Source organism: Terrapene carolina, unplaced genomic scaffold (assembly GCF_002925995.2).
Source record: "Terrapene carolina triunguis isolate 2854851 unplaced genomic scaffold, T_m_triunguis-2.0 Scaffold69, whole genome shotgun sequence".
NCBI classification, from domain to species: domain Eukaryota; kingdom Metazoa; phylum Chordata; order Testudines; family Emydidae; genus Terrapene; species Terrapene triunguis.
Genome location: NW_020664420.1, coordinates 18,596,704 through 18,621,354, shown reverse-complemented (window position 1 = coordinate 18,621,354; position 24,651 = coordinate 18,596,704). Strand labels below are relative to the sequence as shown.

The 24,651-nt window shown below is 41.5% G+C and overlaps 1 protein-coding gene across 6 annotated transcripts in view; it reads right to left on the bottom strand.

The window, feature by feature from the left end:
* SLC1A3 (solute carrier family 1 member 3) overlaps positions 1-24,651 on the bottom strand; it is an 85,379-nt gene that overhangs the window by 5,914 nt on the left and 54,814 nt on the right. For 4 of the 6 annotated variants that reach the window (XM_026649242.1, XM_026649245.1, XM_026649243.1 and 1 more), the window contains 4 exons: positions 14,777-14,981; positions 12,897-12,939; positions 4,756-5,051; positions 1,534-1,767 (listed from right to left, as the gene is read on the bottom strand). In XM_026649242.1, the coding sequence (XP_026505027.1) occupies positions 1,534-1,767; positions 4,756-5,051; positions 12,897-12,939; positions 14,777-14,981 (778 nt within the window). The remainder of the gene's footprint in view (positions 1-1,533; positions 1,768-4,755; positions 5,052-12,896; positions 12,940-14,776; positions 14,982-24,651) is intronic. The other 2 variants (XM_026649246.1, XM_026649247.1) reach the window with 2 other exon arrangements.

The window sequence follows — 24,651 nt, the reverse complement described above, 5'->3', positions numbered from 1 at the left end:
TCCCTTACTTTTCATTTTAAATTCTAGTGGGATCCACGTACCTCCCTTGCTAGGCTTCAGATAGAGAGGTGCACTGTCCATTTAGTCCACCCAATTCTTTCTTTGGGGGGCTGCAAGGTGAGGTCACAGAGTATCCCTAATCCAGGCTGGGGATGTCTTCTGAAGGGGATCTCTGGGGCAAAGCCTTCTACTCCTTGGGCACACTTGTTCCCCATTCACAGGACCACCACTTCTAGCAGTGAGCTCTCCATTCACAGCAAGCTGCAGCATGAGGTTTCAGCAACATACTTCCTCCCACTCCCTTTCCTGTTGATTGCGGCCAAGGGAATGCTGGGAAATGTAGTTCTTTCCCTGCTCCAGGGCTGGCTCTATAGGCAGGGAGCTAACCAAGGAACTACAGCTCCCATGGCCCCCTGTTGGTTCTCAGCTCCCATGCTGGATCCCTGCCGGCTGCTGCCCCTGCAAATGGCCTGCCCCAAGCACCTGCTTGCTTTGCTGGTGCTTAGAGCTGCCCCTGGTTGGAAGGGACCTCAGGAGGTCATCTAGTCCAACCCCCAGCTCAAAGCAGGACCTAATCCCAACTAAATCATCCCAGCCAGAGCTTTGTCAAGCCTGACCTTAAAAACCTCTAAGGAAGGAGATTCCACCACCTCCCTAGGTAACCCATTCCAGTGCTTCACCACCCTCCTAGTGAAAAAGTATTTCCTAATATCCAACCTAAACCTCCCCCACTGCAACTTGAGACCATTACTCCTTGTTCTGTCATCTGGTACCACTGAGAACAGTCTAGATCCATCCTCTTTGGAACCCCCATTCAGGTAGTTGAAAGCAGCTATCAAATCGCCCCCCATTCTTCTCTTCTGCAGACTAAACAATCCCAGTTCCCTCAGCCTCTCCTCATAAGTCATGTGCTCCAGTCCCCTAATCATTTTTGTTGCCCTCCGCTGGACTCTTTCCAATTTTTCCACATCCTTCTTGTAGTGTGGGGCCCAAAACTGGACACAGTACTCCAGGTGAGGCCTCACCAATGTTGAATAGAGGGGAACGATAGGGTTACCATCCGTCCGGGTTTCCCCGGACATGTCCGGCTTTTTCAGCTTTAAATGGCCGTCCGCTGGGGCCGTCCACTGGGGCCTCTAGCAGCCAGAGTCCCTCCCCCTCCCCTGCTCCCTCCTCCCCCGCAGAGCAGCACGGCACAGTGTTTGGGTCCACGTGGAGCCCGCAGCTCTCCCTCTGCCGGGTGAGCAGGGCAGGCGGGGCGTGCAGAGGCTGCAGGGCGAGGAGGAGCAGGGCAGGCAGGGGCATAGAGGCTGCAGGGGCAATGCCCCTACTTATACAGCCCAAAATGCCGTTAGCCTTCTTGGCAACAAGGGCACACTGTTGACTCATATCCATTTTCTAATGCCTCATGGTATTTGTGTAGACTAAGGCCCTCTCATTGACATCCGTTGGAAATTTGCATATGGACTGCAGGATTGGAAACATTTTGGTAGATTTTATGTATAATTGGGACTTAAAAATTTCATAGCGTACCTTGAAGATGTTCCCAAAGCTGTGATCAGTGCCTGCAGAAGTCCTCCAATAAATACCCAAGGGTTCTTACGAACAACCAGGAAGTAGAGTAGTGGTAGAACAATAATAGCATGAATGAGCAAACCAATGATAACTGTTACAGTGTACATGGCAAGCTGTCCACCAATCACACCCATATCTTCCATCTCAACAATTTTCCCAGCAATCAAGAACAGGATACCAAGTGGGGCATACCTACAAATAAGTAAGCAAATCAGTATGTGCTGAACAAATAGATGTTTGTTTACAAAGTTATACTGATATAATGACCATAAACATCCTGGACCCAATTCAAGTTCCTGGGCAGTGGCAAGTCAACCTAGTGGAGGCTACAGCAGTGAAAGTGGCTGCAACACTTGCGTGGCTCTGCTGGGGTCAGGGTCAGCAAAAAGGAGGTCAGGAAGAGAATGCAGTCAGTCCATCTCCCAGCCATCTACAGCGGATGGACTCCTGACTGCCATTTAAAGGCCACTTTAAAACAATTCCCTGAGGATTACCTCTGTGTAGGGGAATGCCTGGGTTGTGTAGGGCTGGCGTAGTGGCTTCTTTGCCACCTGCATTCTGGTTCCCAGTGCTGAAAATGGTTGGGGAAAAGGGTACAGCCAGAAAGCTATTAGGTTTGGCTGATGCCAGGCTGCTTCAGGCCATAGGCAGATGGGCATAGGATAGGTAGAGCCACCTGGAGGCTGCTTTTATGATGGAGACTATGCACCTATGCTTTGGCTAGGTCTACACTACCTGCCTGAATCGGCGGGTAGAAATCGATCTCTTGGGGATCGAATTATCGCGTCTCGTTGGGACGCGACAATCGATCCCCGAATCGACGCTCTTACTCCACCAGCGGAGGTGGGAGTAAGCGCCGTCGACTGGGAGCCACGGAGGTCGATTTTGCCGCTGTCCTCACAGCGGGGTAAGTCGGCTCCAATACGTCGAATTCAGCTACGCTATTCGCGTAGCTGAATTTGCGTATCTTAAATCGACCCCCCCCGTAGTGAAGACCTGCCCTTTGCAAAAGTAGCTTAAACCACTTTCCTCAGCTGTGCCAAATACTACTCAGCCAGAGCTGAGGTCGGGATCTAGCGCTCAATACGTCAACCTGCTAGTTAAGGTATATAAAAGATAATCTTAATTGCAGCTGGACTTTTCACAGGGTCTTATTTACAAAGTCGTTACCTGTCATTTTACTACACTCATGTAAAATAACAGAACTTGATTATTACATTGATTATAACATTACACTCAGCAGCCATCAAACCCACCTTGAAGTTTTCCCAATGTAATAATTCTCACTCCATATTTTAAATTCTCAAACATTTCCAGGATAATAATAACAATTCATAATTAATAATGTTTAGAAATGTGATTGTAAAGGACAAAATGTTTGAAAAAATATTAGAAATTATTAGAAAAAATAAACTTCTTTATAGCTTTTCATCCATTACTTAAGGAGTTTCCATGACACTGGAGATGTATATGTGTTTGTGAAAATGATCAGCTGTAGCATGTGAGGGAAGATGTCATTTCATAAATGAATTGTTGTATTTGGCCTCTGACTGAGAAATGTTGCATCTTAGACTTTGTAAAGATTTTATGGTAACCCTTCTGAGCAGGGATTTCATTGTCATTTGTCTGTAGAATACCATATAAAAACTAACAACAATTCATAGGAGAATGAACATTTGGGAATAGCAGTGACATATTAATATGCTATGCACATTGGAAAAGCAAATAGTGTTCTGAACTAATGAAAATAATGGGCATATTGTTGATAAATGGGACATTGACATGGTGCCATAGAGTTAGAGGGAAGGAATGATAGGAGTTAGCATATGATAAGAGGATCTTTATATGCCAAGCAAACTCTGTCATGGACTCTAAAGAGTATATTTACCTCTTAATGGTAATGACAATAGGAATTACTCACATGCATCAAGAGATGAATATACGTTAAAATATTTAGATCCTTTTCAGATTATCAGTGTGCAGAACTCAATTTTAAAACATCATGTTTAGTTATAAATAGCTAAACGGATATTATCCTTCAGGACTGGATCCTCAGCAGCTGTAAATTGGGGTAGGTCTAGTGAAGTCGATGGAGCTATACCAATTTTCAGCAGCAGAAGATTCTTAGATTCATAGATTTTTAAGGCCAGAAGAGACCATGATGACCTCGCTGTACATTAAGCTGTGGGGGCATTGTCTGGCTTGAAGGAAAAGGTGTGTGGCCCTTTTTAGGCTGGAAAGGCTGCCCCCCTGGAAAGACTGCTGAGTGTGACAGTGACTTGCTGCAGCAGCTTTAGACCAGGTCAGTGTGGGGGATGCTGACCCATTCCCCGCCCCTGGTGACTGGAAGAGGGGAGACTATTTAGGTCTGCGCTGGTTCAGGAAAAGCCCTCTTTTTACCTGGATCAGGTAGAGCATCACCAATCCTCCCACCCACAAGAAATAGTTAAATACCAGGTTTTTCATGATCTGCTGTGGGGATTACTCTAGTTGCTTCTTTCTCAGGAGTCTGGGAAGGCATTTTTCCTATACCACCAGATTGGCCGAGGCAAGGTGGGGTTTTTCACCTTCCCTACAGTGGGTTGGGGGCTTAGTTGGGGCAAACATGAAATGATGGTTAGGTTACGATGTCACGACTCATTATGTCAATGTGGGTGGATGTCTAGTGCAGGTACTCCATAGGGAAGGGATACAGTGATCACATAAAATGGATTGGTAAAGGATTTAAAGGAGATATTCTTTAAATGAAGAGAAAGGGGGCTTCAGGGCTCCTATGACTGGCACAGCAGGGAGCCAACCCCACCTCTTTTATAGCCCCCCTTAACCCACATTTGAGGGGGGGAGGTGGTGAGATCACAGCAGCGGGTTGGCTGGGGACCAGGATGAGTAAAGGGGGAGGGCTGATAGCAGCCCCCCCCCCAGGCATATGTAAAGGATTATGGAATTACCTGCATTGTACACTTTTATCTGCCAGGTACTTACTGACATTTAGGAATAAACTTGTGGCCTAACAAAATCACAGCCAGTCTTTCCTGTCCTCCTTCCGGCAAAGCTGAACAATGAACTTCTAATCTGACCTCCTACAAAACACAGATCCTCAGTATCCAGCACATACTGGTGCTGAATGTTCAAAACATTTTGACATAATAATTTAACATAGCATTTAACAGAGGCACTTACCACATGATTAGAGCTACCAATCTCATGATAGCTTCATTAAGGCTATCAAAGAAGTGTCTTAATGGCTGCCCTTGCTCCTTCATGTTCCCAATCACCAATCCGAAGCTTATTGAGAAGACCACCAGTCCCAATGCATTCACTCCATTGACGGCACCTGGAACAGGGATCACCTCCTCCTTCATTCGAGTTAGGGTTTCCATTGCCTCTGATACATTGTTTATTACGGAAGCCACAACGGATGTTTCATTGGGTGGAATTGCTACTCTAAACATTCTCTTGTCATAGTTCGTTTTGAACTTAAAAAAAAGAAGAAAAGACAGAAAACAGAGTGACTTACTACAAAAACAGACAAGTACACTCGTCATTTATCACTCTCGTGATACTAGCATTATTACTTCCCCATTTTAAAATGTCTTTTAAGTTATTAGTTTGTGTCATATTTAGGGGTAAAATAAAGTTTTAGGGTGAAATTCTGGATCCCCTGAAGTAAATGGAAAACCTTGCATTGGCTTCAATGGGGCCAGCATTTCACCTTTATTTTCAAGAATTCATGTGCTCAGATTAATATTTCTCATAGTCATGATCAAAGCTGTATGTTTGTCAGATATATGATTTTTGTGACAAAAATGTGTCTTTTAGTTTGTGTTTTTATAATGAGTCGTGATTTTTTTCACTGAGTTTGCCTACTACTCAGCAAGACTTTTCCATTAATTGGACTTTTTTGGCTCTTTATATGCTTTTAAACTATTGATTACAGATATTTCACATTTTTCTACTGGAAAAATAAATGTAAGGATAATATAAGTATCATGTATCATGACTTTTCCTTTTTTAAATACTGAAATTAGGACTTTTACATATTTTTTCCATGACAAAGCCATGAATTTGTCTCTCTCTTTTAACCATTTGTTATTGATTTACCTCTTTGTTTACAAAAGAATTCTGTCTCGTGTGACCACTGACATCAAGTGGACAAATCAGATTCAAATTCTCAGCATTCTCCAAATCTTTGCTTTGAAAACAATACTCCACAATGCATTCATTTCTATTTTTCCCATGATAATTTCATATCCTGCATATTTATATCTGTACCAGAAAACAAATCACAGACTTATCCTGTCTAAACACAAGGAACCTAATTCTCATTTACATAAAGGCAACCTTTACATCTCTCTGGGTAAAATTTTTTAAAAGCACCTAAGTGACTCAGGAACTTTTATCTCATTGCACCCAATGGTACTTAGGCATCTAAGTCACTTAGGTGATGTTGATAATTTTACCCCATTACACCTACCCACTGATAATGAGGATCAGGCCCAAGGAGTTCAGTACTATTACTAATAGTTCAAAACTATTGCAAGACTTTGGAAGTTTTTAAGTGAAATGAATGCACAGTTGACATTCTTGTGACTAAGAACAGCAACCTGAGTGTAGGGGAAGAAAAGAGTTCAACTGGTCTGAGGTGTGGTTAGATTCCATACATCAGACACAAAGTCTTGATTCACTGCTCAAGAGTATTTGCTTAACCATTGCAGGCATAAAGCTGGATTCAGTTCTTAACTCCCAGTGGAAGTACCATTTCTCAAATTCCATTTCAATATAGAGAAACACTTGATCCTTTATTAGTTAATATTATTTTTAAGGGCATGAAATAGGGTATCAAGTTCAAGGACCTTACAGAGAGATTCAGAACTCTTCTGCTGATTCATCCTGATGTCAGGCACTAGAACCCTGCACAGATGTAGAGCTTTTCTGCTGACTCACCCTGTCGACAGATTATGGCATCCTTTTAATGCCAAACCAGGATATGAAAGGGTCTGAGTTGATAATGGGTGTCATTCTGAGGCACAGAAAACTAGGGTCTAGGACACAGTATTAGTGCAGGGAAGAATTCTAGTTGGTCTCAGGAGAAAATATAGGCTGAGGTTTATATTTTGTTGTTGCTTTTTAGGTTGCAATAAAGGAAATCCCAAGAAGGGGGTAAGTTTGGCCTGCAGCCAGTGAGTGTATTGTGTTAGGAGCAGGGTGGGAACTCCACCTGCTTACAGGTAGAGTCAGGGCAAGATGAAACAGCTTCTTCACAAAGGGAGTAAATGTATTAGGTCTTGAAATCGATGATTGAATTGCTGAGTCAACAACATCAACCCCAGGCTGCTGTTCATCAAGTCTTGCTGCCATTTATGTAGGAGTACCAACAGCAGCAACATTTCCAGGAGCAACTGCTTTGAAATCTCTGTGATGGACGGTGTTAGTTGGTGGCATCACCTAGTGGTTAGGGGGCTAGGCCTCTGCTTGCCCCACCTCCAATATTTTCCCTTGGCTACTGTCACAAGCCTCCAGTCAAGTCACCCATCAGTCTTATCTATCTGCAGGGTGACAGAGTCCTAAGGAAGACATGGTGTCCCCCACCCTCAGGATTGGAGGGGAACCTTTAGTCTGTCTGTGGGTGTCCAATCCCTGCTGCAGGATTCTAAAGGTCTTTACCCTCTGCTTCCTTCCCCGAGGGAGAGTTTGGAAGTGAGAATTTTCATGCCCTTCTTAACAAGGGGGATTAGTAAGGGAACCCAGGCCCCCCACTCCACTAGTCTGTGGCCCAGGATCTTGTAAGAGGCACCAATGTCCAGCACCAGGACTGCCTTAAAGCTGTCTCCCCAGACCACTTCCTACCACCCACTCTCTCACCAAAGTCTTACAGTTTGCCTCAAAGTAGTGAAAGAAGAAGAGAATAGTTGAACCTTCAGCCCCTCTGGGCTCAGCAGGCAGGCTCTTTCCCTCAGGGAAAAGGTTTCTGCAGCACCCTTCTTCAGGAGCTCTCAAGATAGCTCTTTCTCCCTGCCCTATCAGGTCCCTTCTGCTCCACCTTCAGCTGGCACATTCTTTGCAGGTGTGGCTGGGTAAGGTCACCTAGGCCCTGAGTTGCTCCTTAACCCCTTTAGTTCCAGTGTGGGGTTTATACACTGAATCACAGTCTGAGATGCAGTGCCTGAACTGCTAATAAATCCCAGCCCTTATCAGTCCAAGATGGGAACCAGAAGATGGTCACTTTTAAGTAGGCAGCTACTGCATCTCAGTGGGAGGAGAGCTAGGTTATCTGTGTGGGCCCTTATGTGAAGGGAAAGGCACAAGCTATATATTGGGGGCTGGCTGAGGATATTTCTATGAATTACAGGGTTAAACTGAACTCTAGTAGAGTTCAGTTAGATCAAAGTGACATTTTAATATCTTACTTCCTGATACTGGGAGTCTTTATTCTTTTGACTATTTCTTCAATGGGACTACTCATGAGAGTTAAGAAAGGCATTGCAGGACAGGGGTATCAGGAAAACTAGGTTGTTATATTTTGGCAGTAATACACCATGTCCAAGTTACCAGTACATGACGGACCAGAGATCCTCACAAGTCAATGGAGCTATGCTGATTTATACCAGCTGAGGATATGGCCCCTTCATTTCAAGGCAGAGCCTTGTTTCCTTGATAGAATTATAGAAATTAAAAGAATGGCATTATTGGACTTTTGCAAGCTGTGGTGTTATTTCAGTAATGAATAATATATTTCAAGATGAATTTTAATTAAATTATCCTAGTATGAAAACAAACAGTATTGATTGTCTTACATACTAAAATGAATTATCACTGTATTTGGTGATATAAACCATTGAAAGCAATTTGATTTTAATTTACTGCATGATATTTAAATTAGCAACCTCATACTAGTGTAGTTGAACATGTCAGTAATTAACTTGCAAAAAAGATAGTGATATAAAATGGTTACTATTAAAATTCAGTAGTTACCAACAGAGATAACACCATGGTATGTGAGACAATGCAATTAGAATATAATGTAAATTTGGTGACTCAGATACTGTGGTGTAACTTTTGGTGAAATATTTTTTAATGGTGACCATTATACCAGCTCAAACCTCCCAACCTGCCACTGCCAAGGTGAAATACACCATAAGAGCAAAAATGAGGAACATAAGAAAAATGGTACCTCAGATTCCTGATTCAGCATTTCTTTTAATTTCATGCAGACTAGTGTGATGCACATTTTAATCATACTAAATTATTTATGGAAGCATTAATGAATCAGGCATCTTAACAGTAGCTGTAATATATCTCAACCAGCTATTGTAAGTGCAGGCAATAGCTAGCATTATGTTGATATACTTAATGTGTCTTGTTGTATGCTTAACACTTCTGTTCCATTGTACAGGGACTTGCAGGAAAGAATAATAACAAATGGATGAACAGGTTCAGAAAAAATACAGTTAGCAGGATGACCCTTGCCATTCTCTTATGTCAGACCTTCTTAATTTCCAACATTAGGTGCCACAAATTCCTCTTTGTGATACTTCAATAGGCTTCAGGTTCCACTTATTTTCAAGTGAAAACTGCCAAAATGCTGACCATCCCACAGGCTCTTGCGCTGCCTTTCCTTCCCCAGGGCTGTCCAGTTCATCCTGATCTCTCTCGCCCCTGTGACATAGCCTCAGAACATGAAGAATTAGAACTGAATAGCAACTGCAGGTTACTAGACTGGTTGCTAATTCTTCTGGGTCATACCATAGGCTCTTCAAATTTAGGGGAGGCAAAGAAATGAAGGGATCAGGGTCAGAGATAGAAGACTGTGCCAGGAATCTATTAGAATGTCATGAGTGAGAGAGAATACGGGGATTATGAAGAGAGAAGAATTTGAATAAATTTATCTAAGCGTCAGATAAGCACCCAAGCTATCTGGATACTTACTGGAACTGAATCATTTGAGTTTCATCCACTGCTAATAGAAACCACAAAAACAAGTTGTCAATGTACAGTGGAGTGAAGACTTTGACACTTATCACATGGATGGACACAACTGGTGTAAAGACTCACACAATTTAGTTTAACCCTCTGAGGCTAGCAGTGATCCAAACCTGTTATTGATGCACTGGAAGAGATCTGAGAGAGACAGGGAGGTAGTAGTATATGTGTTCTTCCATAGTGGGAGAAGAGAGTAACACAAAAATTCCTAGGCAATTCCCAAACATCTAGAGAAGTGTACCGCCTAGCTTAGAATGGGACGTTGGTAGTGATGATGAACTGCCTGCGGAAAAGCAGGGGACTAGAGGTGGTAAAACTGATTTATTGGGGGGGAAAGCACTTTAACTTTCCTGACAAAATCTATGTGTCAGCACCTTTCTTTCCAGCTTGACACACCATGGCAGTGTGGGTCTTTGTCCCTCTCTAGTGCCTGGTCCAAATAAAAGTCCACTATAGGCTCCCTCAGACTGTGGGGCTAGACCCCATTTGTGGGGGCCTAACAACCTTGTGCTACTTTTTTGCTGGGAATTTATTGGCAGGGTTTTCCCAGCTCTGACAAACATCCCTCACATGCACCCAGTGGGGACTGAGCAGGGCCTTTTTACCCTGTAGTGACTCCCCCTTCCCACCAGTGGCTGCTGTGGTGCTGGCGCTGAGTGCGGAGAGACTGTCTGCTCCATCACTCTCAATGCTCCTCTTGCTGGTGCAGCCCTTGTGGAGATTCCTCCTACCTGCCACCAGAGAGGGGGAGGGCAGGGAGAGGAGGCACCAGCTTGTTGCCTCAGGGTTTTGCTGATAGAGAATGGAGGGGAACAGAACAGGAGGTGGGGGTGGTCAAAGGGTGGAAAGGGAAGCAGAAGCAAGGGCAGAATGGGGAAGACTGCTCGAAGATCCTGCCTGAACAATCCCCAGGGTTCCAGGCTCTCCCCTCTCCCCCAGTAACCCACTCCAGGCTATCCCAGGGTCTCCCTCCTTCCCCCAGTCTGCCCTGACTCCTTCCACTACCTTACTACCCACAGTTACTCCTGCTCCCCCAACTCCCCTGGCTGCTGCATTCTGCTCCCCTTTCTCCTACTTTCCTCAGTCATGCAAATGGAAAACAAGGGTCCACCTCAAGGAAACGAGTCATGGTAAGGACAATATAATGTCATATACCACAGTATTGTAGCATACATTAATAGTTGATATATATGAGCATGGGCTGTAGCACATGGGAGGATGGAGTACAAAATTTGTACTGCTCCAGCTGCTGCTTAATAGAGCTACTCTTTTAATTCAAAGGTAAAGGCTCATGTTTCCAGTGCTGAAGGTCATAGATTCAAACCCCAATGATTCAAACAGAATCATAATACTTGTATGTAAGGGCAGGAGAATAAAACCTCAATATATTTCACTACATTATTTCCAGTGTGGGCTAGCAGGATAAAGAAAGAAAAGGCTCTAATGCATATTCCGCAAATCTCTTCAAGCAAATATATTCGTTTTTGAAGGCGACAACAGAGCAGAGAACCATGTCACCACAGAATTTACCAAATAATCTCATTTTTGAAAAGATTATCAGAACTGCTTGATTTTGATGCAGATTTGATGGCAATTTGGATATAGAGCTGATGGCAATTGCGGTTTCCATCTTTCTGCAGCCATACATCATTGTAATCTCTTGGGAACAAAGGATTATGAAATATGTGTGTCAGAATTTTCAGTCTTTATGCTAATACTTAGAATGTTAGTGAACCAGACTATGCCAGTTAAATAATACCTTCTTCACAAGTCTTCTGAGAAACACACTGAAAACCTTAAAGTAAGTTTTTGAAAAGAAGGCTACAGGGCCAGGGTATTTTGATGTCTAAATACCTTTGTAAATCTGGCCCATAATTATGTCTGCTGTGAAATGGATTAATATTTTATATTACAGATTTGATGATAAAATAATTTCTAGTTTTTAAAAATCCCATTGTATTTTATTTATCTTACTTAATTCTAAGTTCAAGGTATGATTTAAACATTAATAATGCCGAAATGGACAGATTTAAAGAGATGCTTTCTCAGTAAGCACAGTCTAATGATGAAAGGGACCAGCCAGAAACAATTGTCCTTAAATATCTCCTATTTATTCAGCTATTTCTGGCAATTCTTCTATACTGTAAGGTAAATTGAGAAGCACAGTATGTTTGTCAACAAAACCTACAGAACATTTTTATTTGCATAACAGTTCTTGCATTGTATAGAGTGGAAATTGTGCATTTAAATAAAAATTTAACTCTCATACTAAGGTAAAATCTCCTTGCATATACTGGGTTTAAAACAACTAGTATGAACTACTTTGCTGTTCACTATCAGTCATTTAAACTGGCCTCATTCAGGTGTTTGTTCAGAACTCTTTTCCATGGTAGCTTGGAGTGTTACTGAGACTATTTAATAAGACTAGACCCCCCTGAGTACTGAGCACATGAAGGTGAGACATTTTAAAGATATTGTAAGGCATAGAGAAGCCTCAAGATACAGCTATGGCTCCAGGCAAAGTTTCTGATACAGACACTAATGAATGGTGTATAGCATCAGCTAAAGATGAAAAACTATAGTATTAGAAAGAAATAATCATATTCATAGCAACATACATATATGTAGAAGGCTCACTATATTCATGTATTGCTCTCCAAAATTTTTAAAGGGAATTTAAAAATCTCATTAGTGTCTTTTGTTTTTCCCTTTTAACAGGAATGTTGGCTAGGGCTAGACTACAGGTGGAGGAACACGATAAGTAACAATTAAGTGGCATTCCTGCCTTATCATCAGTCAGTAAGTGAGAAATACAAGCAATGCTTTATATTAATTTGACCTATATGTTTCGCCTTTGATGTATGCAGAGTTGGCTCCTCTACTTCCAACCTATGTTCTTTGCAGACTTCCCATGTGATATTCCTGGATGCGTTCCAGCCTTTGTACCAATAGTACATTGATTATTCACCATCTCCTTGTCCCCCTGAGCCCAATATTGTCTTTGAAAAGAAAATTCTCCATTGATTTTCATTAAGCTTGCCTTAGGCTCATGAATCAGGCAGATCTGGAGAAGTTTTAATTTTTGAGCTTGCTGGCCTAAGTGGGTTTTCCCAAGTTCTCACAGCAAGTACCACTGTACAAATGAATGAAAACAAATATCCATTTTAGTTAATTTTCTTTAGCTGAAAAATAACAGTACATGTAAGATCCATGATTGCTGTAAGGACAAGCAAAATCATTGGCTGTTCCTTAAAAAAATATTAATAACATTTCAGTCTTTAATTTACTACATGAAAGATACCATATTGGAGTTTCAGTTAGAAATAACAGCACAGTTTTACCTGTTTAAAGCAGGCTTCCACCAAGTTTGGAGGGAACATGTTTCTGTGAAAAAGAGATAAAATGTCAGAAATATTAATCACGTTCTAGCAACATATTAACCGGTAGCTCAGCTGATGGGGATAAACTGATTACTAAAGGACCACTAAGATGAAAAAATACATGTGTATATGTTACACTGAATAGGGCCTCATTTATAGTATTACCTTATTATCTTTTCAAGAAAATTTAGGAGGGATGGTTTGGGCCAGTGAGTAAAGAACTGTGTTTCAAATCCTACGTAACAGGGCTGGCCATGAAACAGAATGTTGGTTGGTTTGCCAAATGAACATGATTAGAGGGTCTGTACTGTCTTTTTTGGTATAGGTATTTATTAAAATGATCTGGATACAGATTAACTTTGCTCAATATGTAATGCAGCACCACTTCTTTTCAAATGAAAACTGCTGACATTTTGATAGTCACACAATCTAGTGTGTCTTATTGTGATTACTAAAAGGGAATAGTCAGTAAGTTTTCCTAATTAGAGCTGGATGACATTTTTTGACCAAAATATTTTTTTCAGCAAATGATACAGATTCAGTGACACTTAAACATTTCACACATTCATGTCAATTTTGCCAAATTGTTTCAGTTAAAAAAAAAAAAACTAACAAAATTTCCCCCAAAATATCGAAACATTTTGTTTTGACACTTTGTCAAAACAAAGTGTTTCAATTTTTCAATTTGAAATGACTTTTTGTTTTGAAAGTTCCTTTTATTTTACTTTTTTTAAATTAAAAAACGTTAATGGTCAAAATTGAACAAAAATGTTTCATTTTGTTTGACCCAAAGCAAATTTTTTTTGATTTATTAGTTTGCCTAATATTTTGAAAATTTTTATTTTTCATTTGATCCAAAACAATTTTTTTATTATTTTTTGAAATTGCCATCAAACTGAAAAATCTGTTCATACAGCTCTCTTTCTAATGTTAAATTACATTTGACATGGCATAAAGTATTTTAGGGTAATATTTTATATGTATTACAAGTGTTTTTTCCATAATGCTGAAATTCCGCAAGGAATAAATGCCAGTCTGCACCTATCTGATCTTGAAGAATTATCTTGAGTGAAAGCCTCTTCTTGCTCCATTCTGGAGACCACCTTCCTTGCAGCATGGCTCTTGGAGGCCTCCCTCCATGTCTGTGCTCTGTGACCCCCTCTGCTGGAGTTAACAAAGCATGAACTTCTTCTGAATTTCTTGGTGGTAAAGCCATTGGGTTCACATTCATTATCTGCTTCCCCACTTCCTGGCACACCCCTGTGGAACATCAGTTGGATAGAAATGGCACTGCAGAGTTTCTTTTAGCTTGGAGGAAACAGGCTACATTGCTTCTGCTCCATGCTGCTTCATGCTTTTTATCTACTTTTCCCTGGTCTCTCTCTCTTCTCCATGCAAATTGAGCAAAGGTAACCATATGGCCCCAAAGCAGGGGCTGCCATGTAAAATAAGATGAATGACTAAATGAATGGATTCAGGTGGAATGAGATTCTTGCTGGAGTAGGGGGTAAAGGAGAGGAACTTGGTGTTAGAAGTTGTAGTTTTGGGGGGAGAAGAGGAACATGTGGAGGCAGTAAAGCAGGTTTCTGAACACAACATTGCTTTGAATTTTAAAAGCAGTTTCTTTCCTTGACATTTTGTTCAGCTGCTTATTTGAAAGTACTTACTGTGCTAGTTCTGTATTTTGTAATACAATGTTGGCATCACCAGCTTCAAGTGAAGTTTGGCTAGTTTAGCTAGTCACTGTCCCAGATTGTCTATGTTAATTTTCCTTGTGATGTACATCTAAATATTGCTGCTGTTGCCACTGCTACAGAAGATGTACAATATAATAGCCATACCTGATTAAATCAAGAAAGGCATCTGCTGCTGTCACTTTCATAATTTTGCCTTCTCTGTGCATATTTTCCTTTGTACCTTTCCCAGGGTGGATGATGACCACAATGATTATACCAATAATTACAGCAATGATAGTAGTAGTCATGTAGTAGACTATTGCTCGCATTCCCATCTTCCCTGATGCTTTATTATCCAGGGCAGCCGTTCCTAATAAATTTAAGCACAAGGACATTCACCTCATAAAACTGTGAGTAAAGATTGTAAACTCAGCAACCTGAGTATGGCTTTGTGAGAGGAGTTCTGATAACAAGTACATTTAAAGTAACCCAAGTTATACTGGCCTAGTAAAACGACTCTGTTCCTCTTCACAGGTAGTGCTGCTATTGTTGCATCCCCCGCCCCCCATGCTTGTTATTACATAAATTGTCTGTCAGGAGAGCTTAACTCTCCTCTGAATTATCTGGTGTTAGCAACTGTTGGAATCAGGATACGGAACTAGAGTGACCATTGGTTTGATCCGATGTGGCAATTCCTTTGTACCACAGAGATAATACATTGAGTTTTGGTTGACAGATTAAGCATAATCCAAAAATGCTTCATAGAAATCTGCTGCATTTAATCTGGAATGGCAGGGAAGAAATCACAGAGTACTTTCAGACAATATTGACTACCTGATGTGTTTATAGAGGTGTGTGTGCATGGAGGGCCTTTCTTAAATGTTTAATGCAATGACCTGGGTTTACCTCTGGCCCAAGCCATGGGAGATTCAAATAGATTAAGTGACATTAGCTTAATTCAGAAAATCCTTGCGATTGTATGAATTAAACATTTGGAATCTTTTGTAGGCGTCCCAAAAGTTTGAGACATTAATCCTAACACTTGGCTGATCTTAGTACAATTCTGATTTAATGTGGATCCCAGGGTGCCCAATGTGGCATCTACTTAATCATTTGTTCACTAGGTTGCACAAACAGGGTCAGATTGTGGTTTTCAAGTGGAGGAGCCTTTCTGTAATAGGAGACCCAAGAGGAACTCTGGCTCTCTAAGTAAGAATTTCCCAAGGATCCTAGGAAATGCACAGTTGGGGTGATTGATCCATCACTCTTTAAACAGATATGGTTAGTGCTCCTCTTGTTACCACTTTAAGGGGTGAAACACCTTCCCAGCCTGCATTTGGGATGCTAACACAGCTTTTTAAAATCAGTAATAATGCTTCCACTGAAATTGTACCTACCACCTGTGGAATGATGCAGGGGATGGGCAAAGATCCCTATATCCTCTCCATGGACTCCCATAGTGCTGGGCACTATTTAGCCTAGGGTATCTCCTGTTTCTGTCTGTCTATCTTTCTCGGGTCTTATATTGATACCAATCACCATAGTATCTGAGCATTGTCTTTTCATTTATATCTATCTTTGAATTTATGAAGTACAGTGAAAGGCACCCATTTTGAGAACCTATCTCATAGGTAAAACATGCAACATATAGAAAAGGACTGCCATGAATATAAAGTGTCTGAACAAAAATAATATGCAAACCTAAAACAAGAACCATGACCTAGTTAAACTGATTGGTTTTTGTAAAATTTATTATACATTGTAATTGCTGTAAATATGCACTGTTTAGAGTTACAAGGGTATTACCCTAGATGGGGGGGAGGGATAGCTCAGTGGTTTGAGCATTGGCCTGCTAAACCCAGGGTTGTGAGTTCAATCCTTGAGGGGGCCATTTGGGGATTTAGTTGGGGATTGATCCTGCTTTGAGCAGGGGGTTGGACTAGATGATCTCCTGAGGTCCCTTCCAACCCTAATAATCTATGATTCTATGTACACTGATGTAACTAAGCTCAAAAGAGACACCTGGGTTCCATTCCTGGCTGTGCCATAGACTTCTGGTGTGAATGTGATCATGTCACTCAGGCTTAACCTTTCATTTGCACTCCCTTTTTGTGTAAAAATTGCACCCACAAAATGATGCAGAAGGAGATTGCTATACTGACATCTTTAACTGCCTGTTTTAAACTTCTACTTCTAATGCAAGGGCAAAATTTTACAGGCACAAATTTTATTGTCAAATGGGAATCCAACCTTTGGAATATATGGCCTGTAACTCCTCTGTGCCTCAGATCATTCATCTGTAAAATGAGGTCATCATACTTGCCACGGTAGCTCACTGTGATGTTGTGAAGTCTAATTCCACGTTTGTTATGTGCTTTGAGATCCTTGGATGTTATATACAGTACTAGTGAGTGCAAAGAGGGAGTAGTATTTTTTTAAATAGGAAGTAAATCATAAAAACCCTTTTATATTTTTTTTTCAAAGATAAACCCTTTTTTTCCCCCAAAGTTCCACAAAAGAATTCAAATATCCACCCTACTTTACTAATATGTCTAAACACAAACTTAGTAATTGTTGGCCCTTTCTGTTCCATAATGAACATGTTCAATTTTTATACCAGATGGGATTTGTTAGGATTATATTTTTAGTTCTTCAGCATGATAAAAAAATGTATAATTAACAAAGATAGAAAGAACATGTGAGATTAACAAAATCAAGAATAAATTTATATTCACTTTTCGAGTCAACTTGTTCAAAACTTTGCTTATGAATTTTGAGTTTAAATGATCATATGTTCTTATTCCCCTTGTACTATATTGCTAAACAAGTAGCAATATGCTGTGTATTTTTTTCCTCTGCATTTTAGCTAAGATCAGGTATAGTCTCTGTTATGTCGTCTGTCAGGAGATACTGTCCTGCTCTTGCCAGGTGACTTGGGGGCTAATGCTGAGTGCCCTCAACTCCCGGAGATTTTGTAGGTTTGGCCTCTTGATGCTTTTATAGGTTTTACCATCTCCTTGTACCACTGGCCAGATACCCAAAGTCTGTGGGGAATTGGGGCTGCTCAACACCTCTCTGGAAGTGATCAGCACTTTTGCAGAATCAGACCCTATGATCCTATTTCATTGTTGGACTGGCATGGGGGTAGTGTGATGAGCTGGATTTGTTGTCTTACAGTACGTCTACACTACAATAAAAGATCTGTGGCTCAGCTGCAGCTTGACCAGGTCAGCCGACTCTGGCTCATGGAATTTGGGCTGCCGGGCTATAAAATTGCATTGTAGGCATTCGGGCTTGGGCTGGAGCCTGAGCTCTGGAATGCTCCCCTTGCAGGTACTCAGAGCCCGGGTTCCAACTCAAGCCTCAATGTCTATACTGCAATTTTATAGCCCTGTAGTCCAAGTCCTGTGAACCTGAGTCAGCTGACCTAGGTCAGCTCTGGGTCTTTTATTAGTATAAACGTATCCTAAGGGACTGATCCAGAGCCCAGTGAAGTCAATGGGAGTTTTTTTCCATTGGCTTCAGTGGGTTTTGGATGAGACCCTGAGTAGGTACCAGGAGTCATACTCTTTTCTTACTAAGCTGCTTTCCAACTTGGCTTCCTATTCTGCGATCATGCTGTGATGTTGCCTTGTATTTCAGTTGTTCTGGTCTTATTCCTGCTTTTCTTCTTCAGACAAAGGATTTTCTAGTTTGAGGCAAGGAGGGGCTGACTGCTCTGTCCCCTGTTCTTGACTGTTAAGAGTGCTAAAATAAATATTCAAGATAGAGTGTTGAGAGCCAAATATTAACAAAGGATCATGTTTTGCTATACGAGGAGGAGGCAAATTTCCACCTCACAGAGACTGCTCCTGGGAGGTACTGCGTATCCTCACCTCTTACTGAAGTCATTGGGAGCAAAGGGCACTCAGCGCCTTACGAGAAGCTGTTGGCACTTTGCAGGATTGAGCCCAAAGCTTTCAACAGCTTTCATCGTGTCAACACTATAAAAAAATTATCCAAAAAAATCCAGATTTTTTTAAAACAAGAAAGAATGAAAGGTTTTATTTTCTTAATTATTTTTAAGGGTTGATGAGACTTCTTAGGGCTGAATGGGTCTCTGGCAAAGTCCTTAATGGAGAAGCAATAAAGTTAGCTCTGAGGCTTTTATGTGTCACAGGCCATTGTGTACATATTCTTTTCTTCCATAGAAAGCCAGCAAAAGCTCCCATTGTTCTGTGGAGATGTATGTGCCCCTTTAATCCTGCTCGCAGCTTGCTCTCCCACATGGCTGCTGGCTCTCAACTACTCTGCCATCTCATTCATCTCTGCTCCATCTTCTTCTTCGTGTGCCCTCCCCTTCCCCATGGGCCTGGGAAACTTGCAGGCCCACTGGTCACCATAAACAAGAATGCCTTGCTGTTGTCAAGGCAACCATGAGCAGAGTGCCTGTAATTTTTGTATCCACACACACACAGGATGAATGGGAATCATGTTTGGGGGAAAAGAGGTTTCTAAGATTCAAAACAAACCCAAATTCCACCCCCCTCTTCGCATACTCTCTGCCCCTCTTCTCCTGAAATGAGTGTGAATCAGTCATACTGCGGCTGAAATAAAGACATAACAAGCAGTTCTCCAGAGTGCTTGGGACAAAGGGCAAAGCAGTACATCGCTCCCTAACAAAGGTGATAGAGAGGAAATTGAACAAAATGTTTTGAGAACTAGGAAAGGTAGCAACAAGAACGGTAATTGAGAGAGAGTGCAAAGCGTTGTAGTTAATTATGGGCATACAGTAATTACAGACTGCATCTTACCAAAAATGATTGACTACCAGACACTATTTTATTCCTTCCCAACCAGAGCACAGCAATACAAATTAGCCTAGGGCTGTGATATGGTGATTTTCTTGAACCCAGTTGGATTATTATTATTATTATTATTAATAATAATTATTATTTTATTTTCTTAATCATTGCAAACAGGGCTCAGTAAAGTTGTTCTGAGATGGGTATAAGCTAATTTGTAATTTTGTGTTGTGATAAGGTAAAGAACTAACCAGAGACTGATGATAAAATATGTGATCTTTTTTTGTGCTCCTCAATAACACCAGGAATATAATACGTAGACATTTTCATCATAGCACTTAAAGTCAGTGGCTTTGGAGCTGCTGACTGCTCCAGGGTATAATCTTAAGAGGCAAGCCTTCTCCATCCAGTCCTGCAACTTTGGAATGCGCTTCCCTTTGATTAGAGTTGGGGTCAAGCTGAAAAATGGGCATCCTGATCAAATGATGGATTTTAGACACCCCAAAGTCAGGGGTAGTGAACTTTTCAAATCTGGTTCAAGCCCACATCTACCTTTAATATGTCAGTACATCATAGTCCATCAAGGATATATTTCTGCCCTTGACCTTTTAGCTTTTCTACATACATGAGCAGGATTTAATAAAATAGCTGAACAGAAAAGATTACACAGCTAATGGCACATTGCTGATCAGCAGCTAGAGACCAGGATCAGCAAACAGCGGGGTATTGTGAGGGAGTTTTCCAGGTGAAGGAGGAGCAATTAGATGACCCTTAGAGGGCGGGTGTGTGTGTGTGTGTGTGTGTTTGTTGTTTATTTGTGTTCTTGCTGCTTGACTGTAGTATATAGTGTGGTATGTTTGGGGGCCTGCTAGCAAATCTAAGAGCTTCTTAACAATGCTTTGATCCCTAATCTCTTTAGGAACCATTAACCAGCAGGTGGGGGCTAACTTAGGGAAAATAGGGGTTTAAAAACCAGTTCCTAAGTGACCAGCTAGCGACCAGGAGCAGCAAACAGGAGTTTTATGAGGTAGTTTAGAGAGGGAGCGAGAGAGCCAGATACACCCAACATTCTCTAAACTTAGGCCAATAAACACTGCCCTGAAGCCACCCCCCCAAAAAACCAAACCAAACCAAAAAAGCTGCAGGAGTTAAAAAGAATGCAGGCAGAAGTCCAGCAGCAGAGTGGGGGTTATTTGGTTTATTGCACTGAATGCAGCTTGTATGATTACCTGCCTTGTGAGCAGGTCACATATGTGTTGCATTTGGTGCAAGGAGAAAAAGCCCTCAGAGACCGAGTATGGAATCTTGAGAACAGAGTGGCTGAACTGGAGGAGCTGAGGAGACAGAGAGATACCTAGATGAGACTTTCTGGGACACAGTAGAGCAGTCCCACCCCAGTATGACAGCCTCTGTGCCGTTGAGGAGGATGAAAATCTCGGGCAAGGAAAACATCAAACTGGAGTGGAGGGAAATGATCCCATAGTTGAGACCCTCCTTTCAGATGATGTCATGGTATCATCTCACACTGAGGATACTTCACCAGGGGAGGGAACCCAGTTATTAGGAAGCAACAGGTAATAGTATGGGGGATTTGACTATTAAAAATATAGATAGCTGGGTTTGTGATGACTGGGAGATCCGCATGGTGAATTGCCTGCCAGGTGCAAAGGTTGCAGATCTCTTGAGACATCTTGACAGACTTATGTGCAGTGCTGGGAAGGAGGTGGTCATGGTATATGTAGATAACAATGACATAGGAAAAGGTAGGAGAGAGGTTCTGGAGGCCAAATTCATGCTGCTAGATAAGAGATTAAGGTCCAGGACCTCCAGGATAGCATTCTCTGAAATGCTTCCAGTTCCATGCACAGGGCCAATTAGACATGCAGAACTGCAGGGTCTCAGTGTGTGGATGAGACAATGGTGTAGAGAGGAGGGTCTTAGGTTTATTAGGAACTAGGAACACCATCCCTGCCCATCCTGGGTAATAGCCATTGATGGACCTATCCTCCATGAATTTATCTAGTTCTTTTTTGAATTCTGTTATAGAAAACTCAATAATAATGGTGGATTTCAACTATCTCCATATTGACTGGGTACATGTCACCTCAGGACAGGATGCAGAAATAAAGTTTCTAGACACCAATAATGGTTGCTTTTTGAAGCAGCTAGTCCTGGAATGCACACGGGGAGAGGGAATTCTTGATTTAGTCCAAAGTGAAGCAAGGGATCTGGTCCAAGAGATGAATATCAGTAATAGCGACCATAATGTAATTAAATTAGCATTCTTTTGGGTGGGAAAATACCAAAGGAACCCACCATAGTAGCATTTAACTTCAGAAAGATTAACTACACAAAAAAGGGAAAGCTAGTTAAATGGAAATTAATAGGAACAGCCACAAGAATGAAATGCCTGCAAGCTGCATGGAAACTTTTAAAAAATACCATAATAGAGGATCAAATTAAATGTACACCACAAATTAAAAAGAATAGTAAGAGGACCAAAAAAAAATTCCACCTCTGTTAAACAACAGAGTAAAAGAAGTGGTTAGACACAAAACATCATCCTTTAAAAATTGGAAGTCAGATCCTACTGAGGAGGGGAAAGGAGCATACACTGTGGCAAGTCAAATGTAAAGGTATAATTAGGCAGACCAAAAAAGAATTTGAAGAGCAACTAGCAAAAGACTCAAAAACTAACAGAATTTTTTTTTAAGTACATGAGAAGCAGGAAGCCTTTCAAACAAAGGACGATTGAGGTGCTCAAGGAGCACTGAAAGAAGATAAGGCTATTACAGAGAAGTTAAATTAATTTTTTGCTTTGGTCTTCACTGCAGAGGATGTGAGGGAGATAGCCACACTTGACCCATTCTTTTTAGGTGACAAACCTGAGGAACAATCCCAGATTGAGGTGTCAGTAGAGGAGGTTTTGAGGAACTCAGATATGAAATTGCAGAACTACTAAGTGTAGTATATAACCTATCACTTAAATCAGCTTCTGTACCAGATGACTGGAGGATAGCTAATGTGACGCCAATTTTTAAAAAAAGACTCCAGAGGCAATCCTATCAATTACAGCTAATAAGCCTAACTTCAGTACCAGGCAAATTGGTTAAAACTATACTAAAGAACAGAATTATTAGACGCGTAGATGCAAACGATTTGTTGGGGAAGAGTCAACACAACTTTTGTAAAGGGAAATCATGCCCCAACAATCCATAAGAATTTTTTGAGGTAGTTAACAAGCATGTGGAGAAGGGTGATCCTGTAGATGTAGTATATCTGGATTTGCAGAAAGCCTTTGATAAGGTCCCTCTTAAGGCTCAAAGCAGTCAAAGGCTCTTAAGCAAAGTAAGCAGTCATGGGATAAGAGGGAAGGTCCCTTTGTGGATTAGTAATTGGTTAAAAGACAGGAAACAAAGGGTAGGAATAAATGGTTAGATTTCAGAATGGAGAGAGGTAAATAGTGGTGTCCCCCAGGAATCTGTATTGGGACAAGTGCTGTTCAACGTATTAATAAACGATCTGGGAAAAAGGGGTAAATAATATGATGGCAAAGTTTGCAGATGATACTAAATTACTCAAAATAGTAAACTCCAAAGCAGACTACAGAGAGTTGGGGATCTCACAAAATTAGGTGACTGGGCAACAAAATGGCAGATAAAATTCAACGTTGATAAATACAAAGTAATGCACATTGGAAAACATAATCCCAACTATACGTACAAAATGATGGGGTCTAAATTAGCTGTTACCTCTTAAGAAAGAGATCTTGGAGTCATTGTGGGTAGTTCTCTGAAAACATCCGGTCAATGTGCAGCAGCAGTCAAAAAGCTATCAGAATGTTAAGAACCCTTAGGAAAGGGAAAGATCGTAAGACAGAAAATATCGTAATGCCACTATCTAAATCCTTGATATGCCTGCACCTGAATACTTCATGCAATTCTGGTCACCCCATCTTAAAAATATATACAGTAACTCCTCACTTAATGTTGTAGTTATATTCCTGAAAAATGTGACTTTAAGCAAAATGATGTTAAGCGAATCCAATTTCCCCATAAGAATTAATGTAAATGAGGGGGTTAGGTTCCAGGGAAATTTTTTTCACCAGACAAAAGACTATATTATATATATACACACAAACAGTATAAGTTTTAAACAAACAATTTAATACTGGTACACAGTGATGATGATTGTGAAGCTTGGTTGAGGTGGAGGAGTCAGAGGATGGGATATTTCCCTTACTGCTAAATGATGAACTAGCAATTGGCTGAGCCCTCAAGGGTTAACTCTCTCACTCTGCAAGGCAGCAGGAATGGAGGGAGATATGCGCATTTCCCTTAAGTACACTGCCTTGTTAATTAGATCAGCTTGCTGAGACCGCAGCTGCTGCAAGCTCCCTCCGTCCTGAGCCCTGCTCTATGGAAGATGGGGTAAGCGGGGTGCAGGAGCGGGGGGAGGGGGACACCCTTACATTAGCCCCCCTCTTCCTTCCCTCCCCCCTGGCACAGCAAGCAGGAGTCTCGGGGAGCAGCTCCAAGGCAGAGGGCAGGAGCAACACATGGCAGTGGGGGGAGGGACACATCTGAACTGCAGGCAGCTGTTGCACAGGGAACTTAGGGGAATGGGGAGCTGATATGGGGGCTGCCGGTCCACCCTGGTTCCAAGCCCCCACCAGCTAGCTGCAAGGGGCTGCTCTTCCTGCAAGCAGTAGACAAAGCAGGCGGCTGCCAAACGTTAGAAGGGAGCATTACACAACTTTAAACGAGCATGTTCCCTAATTGATCAGCAACGAAACAACGTTAATCAGGATGACTTTAAGTGAGGAGTAACTGTATTAGAAATGGAAAAGGTACAGAGAAGGGCAACAAAAATGATTGAGGTTATGGAACAGCTTCCATATGAGGAGAGGTTAAAAAGACGGGGACTATTAAACTTGGAAAAGAGATGAGTAAGGGGGATATGGTAGAGGTCTATAAAATCATGAATGGTGTGGAGAAAATGAACAAGGAAGTGTTATTTACCCTTTCACATAATACAAGAACCATAGGTCATCTGATGAAATTAATAGGCATCAGGTTTAAAACAAACAAAAGGAAGTACTTTTTCACACAATGCACAGTCAACCTGTGGAACTCATTGCTGGGGTGTAGCGGGGTGATCACTGAAGGGCTTAAAACCTCCCTGGGAGAGAGCTGCGGTGGCATTGGCACTGTCAGAATACAGGATACTGGGCTAGATGGACCATTGGTCTGACCC